This window comes from Sarcophilus harrisii, chromosome 1, assembly GCF_902635505.1.
Source record: "Sarcophilus harrisii chromosome 1, mSarHar1.11, whole genome shotgun sequence".
Taxonomy (NCBI): Eukaryota; Metazoa; Chordata; class Mammalia; order Dasyuromorphia; family Dasyuridae; genus Sarcophilus; species Sarcophilus harrisii.
The window spans coordinates 343,990,600-344,002,790 of NC_045426.1; the positions used below are offsets into that span (position 1 = coordinate 343,990,600).

Consider the following 12,191-nt stretch of genomic DNA (forward strand, 5'->3'; position numbering starts at 1 on the left):
TTCCAGTCCCTTGCCACTATAAAAAGGGTTGCTACAAACATTTTTGCACTTGTGGGTCCTTTTCCCTCTTTTATGATCTCTTTGGGATACAGACTTAGTAGTGACCCTGATATATCAAAGGATATGCAGTTTTATAGCTCTTTGGGTAGAGTTTTAAATTGTTCTCCAGAAGAGTTGGATCTTTTCACAACTTCACCAACAATACATTAGTGTCCCAGTCCCACATTCCCTCCAATATTAGTAAAATGTCCTGTCATCTGAACTAATCTGAAGGTTATGTTATGCAAAAGTACAATGCTGTAAAAAACAATTATAATAGACACAGCTGAGAAATTTTTCATAAGTATGTTTATTTTGATGTTCCCTTCCAAAGTAATCTCCCCACACTCTGAGATAATTATAGACCATACACATCTGTTAAACCCAAGACAGAATTTACATTGTTATCAATTAATCATTCATAACTGTAAAGGGTTTTTTAAGATTTACCTGTTGAAGTTTTGTTTCTGGGTTGGTGTGCATATCAAAAATCCAAAAAGGCGGCTTTCTCCTGCAGAAATTCTTATAATGGCTGTGGGAGCTCCAAATGTCCATTTTTAGAGGAAAATATTAAATAGTATATGAAATTTAACAGAAGAGTACAATAAATCTTGGGATGAAGTCCAATTTCCTTTATTTTTTTTAAATGTCATATTGAAACTCTGTCTTTTCTCATCTTAGGTAAAAACCGTGCAATTCAAACCGGTGTTTCTTGAAGGTGAGTTTTTTCTATTTATTTGCTTGTAAAGTCATGTTACTCCTGTAGCTCTATAATTCACAATAGGTCTATGTAAGTTTTGTCTGGAACTGGTTCTTGTTAGCATCCAGTGGATTGTGGTAAAATGCAGTCTATTCGACATCCAAGAATTCTAAGAAATTTTCATACCTATTTTCTTCATAATTTTGAAGACTACAACTGAATGACCAGCAGATTCTATGGCCCCACTCCCCCACACATGTCAGTTGTTACACATTGCTGGGTAAAGTTAAATCTTAACTGCACACACTTCTGGTTAGAACCAGTTACAGAAGCTCTCCCACAAACTTGCTGATACAACACAGCTAGAATTCCACCTTCCTCATCTTGAGTGGCCTTCCTAGTTAATTTTTAGAAACCATGCTCCCTGACCCTAACACCTTACCAGCAATGTGACACAGCCAAAGCAAGTATTTGTCTGGAAATTCCATGTAAATCCAGCATCCTAAAGTACCATGCCTTTGAGCATGGCCCAAATCCCTCTGCTTGTCTGGGCTATCACCCACCATGTTACCCTACTGTAGCTCAAGATGGAAGTGAGGGAGCCAGCCAGCCTCCATGGGACTCTAGTCCTGACTGAAGGCTTCTCTGCTGAATTTCTGCATCATAAACCACTTTGAGGGATCTTTTTTTTTCATCCATTTATCACAACTCTACCCTAAATTTCCATGACAATGATTTTTTAATTACTTAAGCTCCATCCTTCTCCAGTTCTGCACCTATTTGTAAAATTGTAAATGAGTGTCATAAGACAAGAGCAAATGCTCCTGATTTTCAAAAAAAGAGATGAGACTGAAGTCTGCAAAAACAAGACAAATAGCTTGAATTTTTTTCCTAACAATATTCTAAGACACTATTATAGAGATAATTCACAAACACTGATAACTAGAGAGTACTAAAAGGCAGCATAGCTTTATCAAGAATAAATAATGGAATTTTGCCAGCCTAACCTCACTACTTCTACTGAAGGCAATTAGACTGGCAGATCAGGAGAATGATGTAGATGCAATTTGTTAGAATTGCTAGATTTGAACAAAGCATTTAGCAAAGGTTCTCACATTATCTTTCAGAACAAGATGGAGAGGTATGGACTATGTAACAGTATGGTTACTGAACAGATACAAAAAATAGTCACCAATGAAAGATCAATCTGAAAGGACTGTCCCAGCTATCTGTCCTTGACCCTTAGCTCAACATTTTGAAAGTAACTTAAAAGGCGGCAAAGAAGGCATGTTTGGCAAATTTGTAGAGGGCAAAAAAGTTCAGAGAAACATTTAACCTGTTGGGAGACAAACTTAAGTTGACAAAAAGATCTTTGACAAGATAACGCAATGGCCCAAGTCAAATAAGATGAAACTTCATACGGGTCAAAGTAAAGTTCTACACTTTGTTCAAAACCATCAATTTCTCAAGTACATGATAGGGAAGCATCAGTTCACATACACAGAAATCTGAGATTCCAGTGGACCACAAGTGCAGTAACTGTCAGCACAATGACAGCAGTCTAAAAAGTCAATGCTATACTAAACTTCACTAACAAGATCAGTGCCAATCAAGAGAGTAAAGGTTCTAATGCCCTCAAATATGACCAGACCACATCTAGAGCATTATGTTCAACTCTAGGTACCAGCATAACTTTATCAAAGGTCAAGAATGGAGTCATGCCAGTCCAAGCTCCTCTACTGAACCAAGTAGCCACAAACAAGTTTTGAAGACACAAACAAAATGTGGCCCAAACTGAGGAAGGCACCCAAGACAGAAAACTGGAGTACTCAGGAGGTTCTGTTGTAGTATAAGATAACTGTCTTCAAGTATCTAAAGGCCTATGAGGTGAAAGGAGGATTAGGTTTAATCGGCTCTGTCTCAGGGGAAAAACCAAAAGTGAGGAAGTTATGCAAACAAATTTACATTTTATGTCAGTAAAAATTTTGGGAAGTGCAAAAACAGAAGGGGTTACCTCCAAAGGTAATTAATGAGTTTTCTCTCACTAGAGGTCCTCTATTGTAATAAGAATTCTCAATCAAGTATGGATGGGACTAATTTCTGAGGAATCTAACTTTTAGGTTCAGTGATTCTATTTCTCTAAGATTTATGGATTCCTTATAGCTCCCACTCTTATTTATATCTCACCTGTTTTCTTCAAAGAAAATCACATGCGTTGGGAGAAAGCCCAGTTGACTCAGTTTCTAAAAGATGCTTCATAACTCTTTACACCCAAGAACTAGATTAATAGAGCTAAATATAGGACAGCCTACCCACAATCCTAAACCCCAAACCTTAGCTCTCCCAGTAGACTCCAAATGCCACTAACTCCTCCCCAGCAAAAACACTATGGTGGTTCCTAATTCCATAGCAACTCAGGATTTGGCGATAACCACCTCCTTTTTCCTTTGGTCTTATGCTTGATATTTTCATGTCCTGGCCAGGTACTAATGATGTGGACTAATTGATCTAAGAAATATTTCTAAATCCAGAAACTGCTAATCATTCCATCACAGTCACTATATTGTACTTCCCTGATAGTAGAGGGATGCTTTCCTTATGTCCATTTTCCCATTCCCCTACTGAAAGTCTAGGACTTATCAGTTGCCATTGCAAACACGAGCTCCATTCATCACTGAGTAAGGTGAGCTCCACTAGTGTGGTTACCAAATTGTTCACTTCTCAATTCACAAAGCCATAACCTCCTAACTTTACCGACATGTAACAGGAAGGTTTGAACAATGGCAGGATTATGTCAGGATGACAACTCGTGTTTTAAAAAATTAGATCTCAAGGGAAGACCTTCCATTGCAGGAATAAGAATAACCTTTTATGGTAGGCAGTGGAAAGAACAAAAATATTGGTCAGCAAAAATACACGTGTTTACAATACATACATGCACACAGCATACCCACACTCCTTTCCTCAGTAACAATAGCTTTCAGGGCACTGACTTATCAAAGAAGAGGCACAAAGTAAAACCCCTTTCCAATATTGTGGTTTAAAAAGTCTACAATGGGAAAAGTGAAGACACTCAAGCCAAACCCACAGCAACAAGGAAAAATGGGACTTCCTACAGCAGGGAGCTGGATACTACCTTCTCTACCTTCTCGGGGGAGGGCCCAGCATTTTTATAGACTAAGTACCTATTCCAGGAAATAAGCCAGTGATTCCTCTTCCAAATTCTGGTCTTTCAGCACTGACCTGAAAGAAAAGAGAAAATACCTCAACCACCCTCTCCCTGAATCAAATAGAAAGGAAGCAAGTTGTCCCACTAGGCCAGAAAGACAAAAGGATGTGCTCCTCAGGACAAAAGGATTTCAAAGTCTGAGTTTAATCAAGTTTCAATATAATTTCTGGTTAAGATAAAGGGTGAGATGGGGATATTAATAACTGAGATTAGAACTATTTATTAAATTGAACATTTTTTCTATCTGGCTCAAAGTCCAAGTCCCCTCTTCTCAAACAAGAGTTAAAAATATTGTGAAACCCTACAGTTGTCCCTCTACAGTTCTCTGATCCAATAGCTTTCTATTTGAACCCTCTTAAAAAGATGCTTTCCTCAATTCATCTCAAAGGATTGATCTTCTTACACTGAACAGCCCAAGGAAGGGACTCTGGGCACCCAAATCTTTCCTAATCCCCTTAAGGACAACTCTCCTTTTCTTGGCATATCAGCTCCACCTGTGAAATAGCAAAAGTCATATGCCCTCCCCTCCTAGAAGATAACTATTTACAAAAATAACAGTAAATACCTTACATGCCAAATATTAATAAGTTGTGTGTGTGTATCTATGTCCTTTCTTTCCTGGCACACTAATAGCCCTTCCTCGTTGTCAGATCTCGTCAGAAACATGGAGACTATTTGTATTTATTCCCATGGGAAAAAGAATGTTAGAATCACTCTCATGTGTAGTTTTGTTCCTCAAACATAGTTGCCACTGGAAATAGGAAAGGAGGTAAGGGATGATCACACCCAAGGGAAGAGTCACTGAAATTATCCAAATCACCCTGATGTCAATGACAAGGGACCACAAATACAGGAATTCCTTAACAGTGGCTAAAGAGGCAAAGCAAATCAGCTGTATCCAATCCATAGTCTCTTGGAGTGACTAAACTCTAGCTCAAGACATTACATTCCCATTTATTTCACATTCCTTGAGTTTCCTAAAAAGTAAAAGGTGGAGGTAAATAATTAATGTTTCCTCCATTCATTACTTAGATTAAGCTATCACAAAATAAACCTTATTTCTCATAGGCACATGGCACTCAGGCAAGGACCAAACACAATTAGACAAACATAGGTCCTGCCCTTGAGGAACTCATAATTAATTTATGGGATTATGATCCCAGTATATTTTTCCAAGACTTAACAAAAGTTACAAGTTGTCTGAAGATCTGTCATATTCAGAATATGCACAGGGTCAAAGTTTGGTGTGTACTCTTCGATGTGTCATAAGGCCAGACCAGTGCCTGAAGGGTTTCCCACATTCTTTACATGAATAGGGCTTCTCTCCAGTATGAATTCTCTGATGTTGAGTAAGAGCTGAGCTTTGATTGAAAGCTCTCCCACATTCATTACACTCATAAGGTTTCTCTCCAGTATGAATTCTCTGATGCTGAATAAGGGAAGAGGTCTGATTGAAGGCTTTCCCACATTCTCTACAATGATAGGGTTTGTCTCCAGTGTGAATTCTTTGATGCTGAATAAGGTCTGAGCTCCCCCGGAAGGCTTTCCCACATTCACTACATGAATAGGGTTTCTCTCCTGTATGAATTCTTTGATGTTTCCTAAGATCAGAACCACGGCCAAATGCTTTCCCACACTGAGTACATTTGTGAGGTTTAACTCCCATATGACATTTCTGATGTTTTCGAAGTTCTGAGTTCTGCTTGAAGGTTTTCTCACATTCATTGCATTCAAAAGGTTTCTTGACAGTCTGATCTCTTTGATGTACACTAGAAGACAAATTCTGGCTAGAATTTTGGTCATTTGTATTAGATATGTAGGGTTTCTCTCCTCTATGTTGTATAAGTAGGTCTGAGCTCAAATGGCAACTACTTAGACTTCCATCATATTCATCACCATTCTCTCCTAAGGGAGTTTTTTCAGAAGGAATAGTCACTAACATAATTCCATCCTGGGAAAAGGATTCATCTATTTTTTCCATTTTGTTTCCTTGCTGCTCATCTAAAGTGCTTTCACATTTATATGTTTCTCTAATCTTGGGTCCCTTGGAAATATCCATTGGGAATCTTGCAGGTTTCTTCTCCTTTGATTCTACTTCTTCAGAAAGTTCCTGTTTTAGAAATGACCATTTGGTACTAGTCTCAAAATCTGAAATTATCAAGAAAAAACACAAATGTCACATGTGTTAGGAAATAAAAACTTCCTTAAAGGAATACTAATTAGGGTCTGCACCTTTCCCAGCCCTTTACATACATTAACTGTTGCATTTATTACAATTAATTTAAAGAAGAAGGAAGTATGATTATCTTTATTTTTACATATTAGGAAACTAAGAATAAGAAAGATGGCAAAATCATGGACTTAGAATGGAATGGATCCTCAGAGGCCTCCTCTTTTATTGATGGAGGGGTAGAGCAGTGCTGATAGAAGAAAAAGTGGAGAAAGGGAGAAAGAAGTCAGAAGCAAAACATTTTTGAGGAAGGACAGGGTGAATGAGAGAGAATAAAATATATGGAGGAAATAGAGGGAATACAGTTAGCAATCATAACTATGAAACAATTTTTAAAATAAGTTTCTCTGAGAAAGGCTTCATTTTGCAAATATATGAACAAGTCAAAAATATAAAAATAAGAACCATCCCCCAAATGATAAATGATCAATGATCAAAAGATATGAACAGTGAAGTTTCAGATGAAGTAATCAAAGCTATATATAGAAATATGGGAAAATGTTGTAAATCAATGCTCCTTAAACTATGGGTCATGACTCCAGATGGGTGTTATAACTGAATGTGGGGGTTGTGAAATTATGATTTCTTATCAGTAAATATTTGATTTGTATACCTATTTTATATAAAATAAATGTTTATAAATAAATTATATATAAAATCTACAAAGCGAGGATTGCATAAAAATTTCTCAGGCAAAAAGGCAAGAAGTGGGTACAGAGTAGAAAAAGTCCAAAAAACCCTGCTCTAAATCATTATTTATTGCAGAAATGCAAATTAAACAATGAAATACTATCTTACACCTATTAGAGTGGCTAATAAAATAGAAAATGAAAATGACAAATGTTGGAGGGGATGTGAGAAAATTGAAACAATAGTGCACTGTTAGTGGAGTTGTGAACTAATTCAACCATTTTACAGAGCAATTTAGAAGTCCAAAGGCTTATCAACTGGGGAATGTGGCATATGATTGTGACTGAATACTATTGAGCGAGATGCTCTCAGAAAAACCTGGACTGACATGAACTGAAGCAGAGTAAAGTAAGTACACGTATTGTAAGATGTTTTAACTATGAATGACTCAGTTATTCTTAGCAATACAATGATTCAATACAACTCTGAAGAATTTCTGATGAAAAATGCTATCCATCACTTCAGATGAAGTCTTCTGTTTATTTTATTTTTCTTGGGGGGAAGGGGAGGTTGATTTACAACATGATGACTAATATGGTAATATATTTTGCATGACTACACATGTATAACCTATATCAAATTGCTTACTTTCTCAATGAGGGGGTGGAATGAGAGGGAGAGAATTTGGAACTCAAAATTTTAAAAACAAATGTTGAAATTTGTTTTTGTAATTGGAGGAAAATAAAATATATTTTTTAAAAAGTTAAAATTAGGAGAGGAAAATACATAATAATCATAACTGTGAATGGAATGAACTCATTCATAAAATTGAAGTGGACAGAAGAATGAATTACCTTTTTAGACAAAGAATGGTTTCAGAAAAACCTGGAAAGACTTACATGAACAGATGCAAAATGAAGGGAGCAAAACAAGAATACTGAACAATAACAGCAATATTGTATGACAATCAATCATGAATGGTTTAACTATTCTCAGTAGTATAACTCCAAAACTAATCTAAAGGACTTATGCTGAAAAATGCCACCTATAGAGAAAGCACTGGTGACATCTAATGCAGATGCTTTTTTAATGCTTTATTTTTCTTTTTTTTTTTAAGGTATATATAAAAACAGTTTTTAACACTTGTTTTTAAAATTTTGAGTTCCAGATTCTCTCCTTTCTTCCTTCCCATCTTCCCCCCACTGAGAATGCAAGCAATTCAATACAGGTTATATCTTTCTAGTCAGTATGCTTTAATTTTCTTCAGGTTTGTTTTGTCTATTTTCTTTCACAACATGATTAATAGGGAAATGTTTTATCTGACTGCACATGTATAACCTATATCAAATTGTTTGCTTTTTCAATGAAAGGAAAGGCAAAAAAGGGAGAGAATTTAGAACTCAATTTTTTTAAAAAGGATGTAAAAATTGTTCTTACATGCCATTGGAAAAAAATAAAATATTAAGGCAAAAAAGTAAGGGGAATATATGCCTAATTTCCTATAAATCTAATCAAAAGGGCTTGAAGAAGGAAGCGATAGAACATTTGTTTATTATCACCAAAAGAGAAATTCAGTGTAAGAAGGAGAAGAAATACTCAGAATGTCACCCCTGCAGTGGCTACACTCTCCTTCTGTACCAAGCAAGTGATAGTTTTGATTCTGAATTGGCTAAAGCAAGGATTGTCCTGTCACCTAAAATCCATTTAGTCCTCCCTTGAATCTCTATCTTAATCTGTCAGCACCCATCCTTCAAGACTCATCTCAAATGTTTTCTCCTCCATGATGCCTCACCAATTCAATACCTTAGAAATCATATCTCCTAAAAAAACTAAAAAAAGACCAAAAAAAAACTAAAAAAAAGACCAAATTAAAAAGCCCCAATCAAATACTAAATTGGAAATTCTAAAATTAAAAGGAGAAATTAAAAATATTGAAAGTAAAAAAACTATTGAACTAATTAATAAAACTAAGAGTTGGTTCTATGAAAAAGCCAATAAAATAGATAAGCCTTTGGTAAATCTGATTAGAAAAAGGAGGGAGGAAAATGAAATTAGTAGTCTTAAAAATGAAAAGGGAGAACTTTCCACCAATGAAGAGGAAATTAGAGAAATAATAAGGAGTTATTTTGCTCAACTTTATGCCAATAAATTTGATAACCTAAGTGAAATGGATGACTACCTCCAAAAATATAGACTCCCCAGACTAACAGAGGAGGAAGTAAATTGCTTGAATAGTCCCATTTCAGAAAAAGAAATAGAACAGGCAATTAAACAACTCCCTAAGAAATCATATCTCCTACCTCTGAATTCCCAAAACATTTGGTTTATACCCCTCCAAGTCACAGAACATAGACCAGCCGATATGGGAGAGGCCAGATGACTGAGGATCATCTAGTACAATTTCCTTCTGAAAAAATGCAATCCTGAAAAATGCAATCCCTGTATTTTACCTCCCTTTTTATGGCTTTGCTCAGGCTATCCTCCAGGCCTGAAATGACTCTTCCTTTTCAATCTGCAACTTCCTTTAAGTCTACTCCCAATACTAAGCCCTTCCTGATATCTCCCGTACTTCCCCTTATTTTTTGTATTTACTTTTTGGGGTACAAATTGGATGCTCTCAGTAGAATCCAAGTTTCATAAGGGATGTTATTGTTTTATTTTAAGCACAGGACCATTTTATAAATATGATCAAAGTTTGTTGAATTAAATTAAATTCTCTCCAACAAACGTTTGCCCAATCCCTTTTTAAAGTATCCCATTAACAACTATCTTACTCTCCTCTGAGGTAGCTCTTTCCAAAACTGGACAGCAATCCTCATTAGGAATTTCTTCTCTCATAATCAGCCTAAAAATTTAGCCTTTCTACAACTTCCACCTATTTGACTGAATTAACCTAATCCCTCTTTCATATAAGAAATCTTCAGATATTAGAAAATTAGTGTCCATGGCCTCCTAAGTCTCCTTCTCTCCAGACTAAACACTCCAGTTTCCTTTAACTGATTTCTCCTGTGGCATGGTGCTATTCAGCATCTTGATTCCGCAACACTTTTTTAGACTTGCTCCATTTTATAAATGGTCTTCTTAAAATATGATATCCAGAAACAAACACAATACTCCATCCAGATGTAACCTGACCTGGGCATTACGGAGTAAAACTATGAGCTCTTTCACTCTAGTCTAAACTTGTATTAATTCAGGGAGCAGGACTTTTCCTTTCTGTGCCACCACAGGTAAAATTTGGTGGCAAGGTCCTCCTGATCTTTAACAAATGCCCATCATGGACAGAAGCAGCTACACCCAAAGAAAGAACAATGGGAAATGAATGTAAACTGTTAGCATTTCTGTTTTTCTTCCTAGGCTATTTTTACCTTCTGAATCCAATTCTTCCTGTGCAACAAGAGAACTGTTCAGTTCTGCACACATATACTGTATCTAGGCTATACGGTGACATATTCAACATGTATAGGACTGCTTGCTATCTGGGGGAGGGGGTAGAGGGAAGGAGGGATAAAGTCAGAACAGAAGTGAATGCAAGGGATAATGTTGTAAAGAAATTTTTTTTCAAAATAAAAAAAAAATTTTTTTAAATGCCCATTAGCATCTCTCTGTGAGAAGAATGTTTTATTCTGACAGCAGCTCCCCAAAAGAAGGCAGAGTTCCTTCCAAAACAAAGGATGGTGTTCTTCTGCAACAGATTTGCTAATGGGAGAGGAAGACTGGAAATTTGCCCCTCTGAACTCAAATTCATTTTCCCATGAAGGAAAGAAGCTTTCAGATCTCCTTGGGTTATACTAATTCCGTAGTTTGAGGATGAGGTTATTTTGGACCACAGTGAATTCCTGTGAGTAAGCAGGCATTCTACAGCCTCTTCCTTTGTGAGAGAGCAGTCTGGCCATTCTCAGGAGGAATGAACCAGAAACAGTGGAAAAGCTTGGTCTTGTAGGTCCTAGAATTTGGAAAGAGGAAGAATGCTAGAAAAAATGAAGAGTACCTATTAGTAGGCTTAAGTTTCACAGGCCAGTCCTGCTAGACTGTTATCTGACTTTTGGTTACTTTGCTTACAATTAACCTAAGCTGCTAGCAAGTCTAGGGTGATGCATCCATTGGTAATGGCTTTATGATTAGAACCAGTATTCCTATAAGCAACATTATCTGAGATGGAAATTATCATTTCAAGAGATTACAGGGCAGCGGAACAAGCCTTGGGTCTAGAATCAGAGGCCCAGGGTTCAAAAATTAATTGTGTTACTTACTACCTATGTAGTGACCTTGAGCAAGTAAATTTACTTCCTGAAACCTCAGAGTCCTCATTTGTAAAATGAGAGGGTAGGATTACATCAGAGTTCTTAATCTGGGGTTCATGAATTTAAAAATCAAGTTTTTGATAACTATATTTTAATTTCACTGGTTTCCTTTGTACTCCTAAGTATTTCTTGGGCATTATTCAGAGAAAGGGCCTATAGTCAAAAGAGTTCATGACACAAAAAATGTTAAGAACCCCTATACTAGGTGGTATCTGAGGTCCTTTCAAACTGTATTATCTCTAATCTAATGAGTTTCTACTGAATTATGCTTTCAAAAATTTACATAGAATTTTTATTCAAAAGCTAAGAATACAAATATTAACTAGAATTACTAACTGTTCTATCATTTTCATCATTAAGGCAAGATCTAATGAAACAGAGAGATATGTGAACTGTGCTTTTAATATTTTCAAAATACCTTTAGGTCCATCACTTCATGGTATTTGAATTGTTTCTCTTTCTTATTCCTGAAGAGCCAGGAAACTCTGTCACTAGATCAGAGTATATAGTGGGGAGTAAGGTATAAGATCCACTGGTAGGCTACTGCAATTATCCAGGTATGAGATGATAAGGGCCTACACTAGAGTGGTAGCAGTGTTAGAGAGGAGACACATTGAAAGATATTACAAATGTGAAACTGACAGGCACTGGCAAGAAAACAGATGTATGGTGTGATATAGTGAAGAGAAGAAACTCTAGGTTGTAAGCCTAAGGGATTGGAAGGATGCTATTGCTATCTACAGTAATAAGGAAGGTAAAGTAAGGGAAGGTTTAGGGGGAAAAATGAAGAGTTCCATTTTGGACATAATGAGCTTAAGATGTCTACTGTACATACAGTTTGAGACATCTGAAAGACAATGGGAGAGGAAAGATTGAAGTCAGCAGAAAATATGGGGAAGGATAGGCAGATATAGGAACCCTTAGCACAAAGATGGTAATTAAATCCATAAAAGTTGCTTAGATCATCAAGAAGAAAAGAGAACCATGAATAGAACCTATGCTTAGAAATTTTACTTGAAAGAGGATCCAGCAATGAAGACTGAGAAGAAAGTCAGAAAA

General features: G+C 36.4%; 1 protein-coding gene across 1 annotated transcript in view; it reads right to left on the minus strand.

The window, feature by feature from the left end:
- Positions 1–498: 498 nt before the first annotated feature.
- Positions 499–12,191, minus strand: part of LOC105749002 — a 45,275-nt gene continuing 33,582 nt past the window's right edge. The window contains exon 8 of the mRNA XM_031945915.1: positions 499–6,116. Within this exon, the coding sequence (XP_031801775.1) occupies positions 5,203–6,116 (914 nt within the window). The 3' untranslated portion in view covers positions 499–5,202. The remainder of the gene's footprint in view (positions 6,117–12,191) is intronic.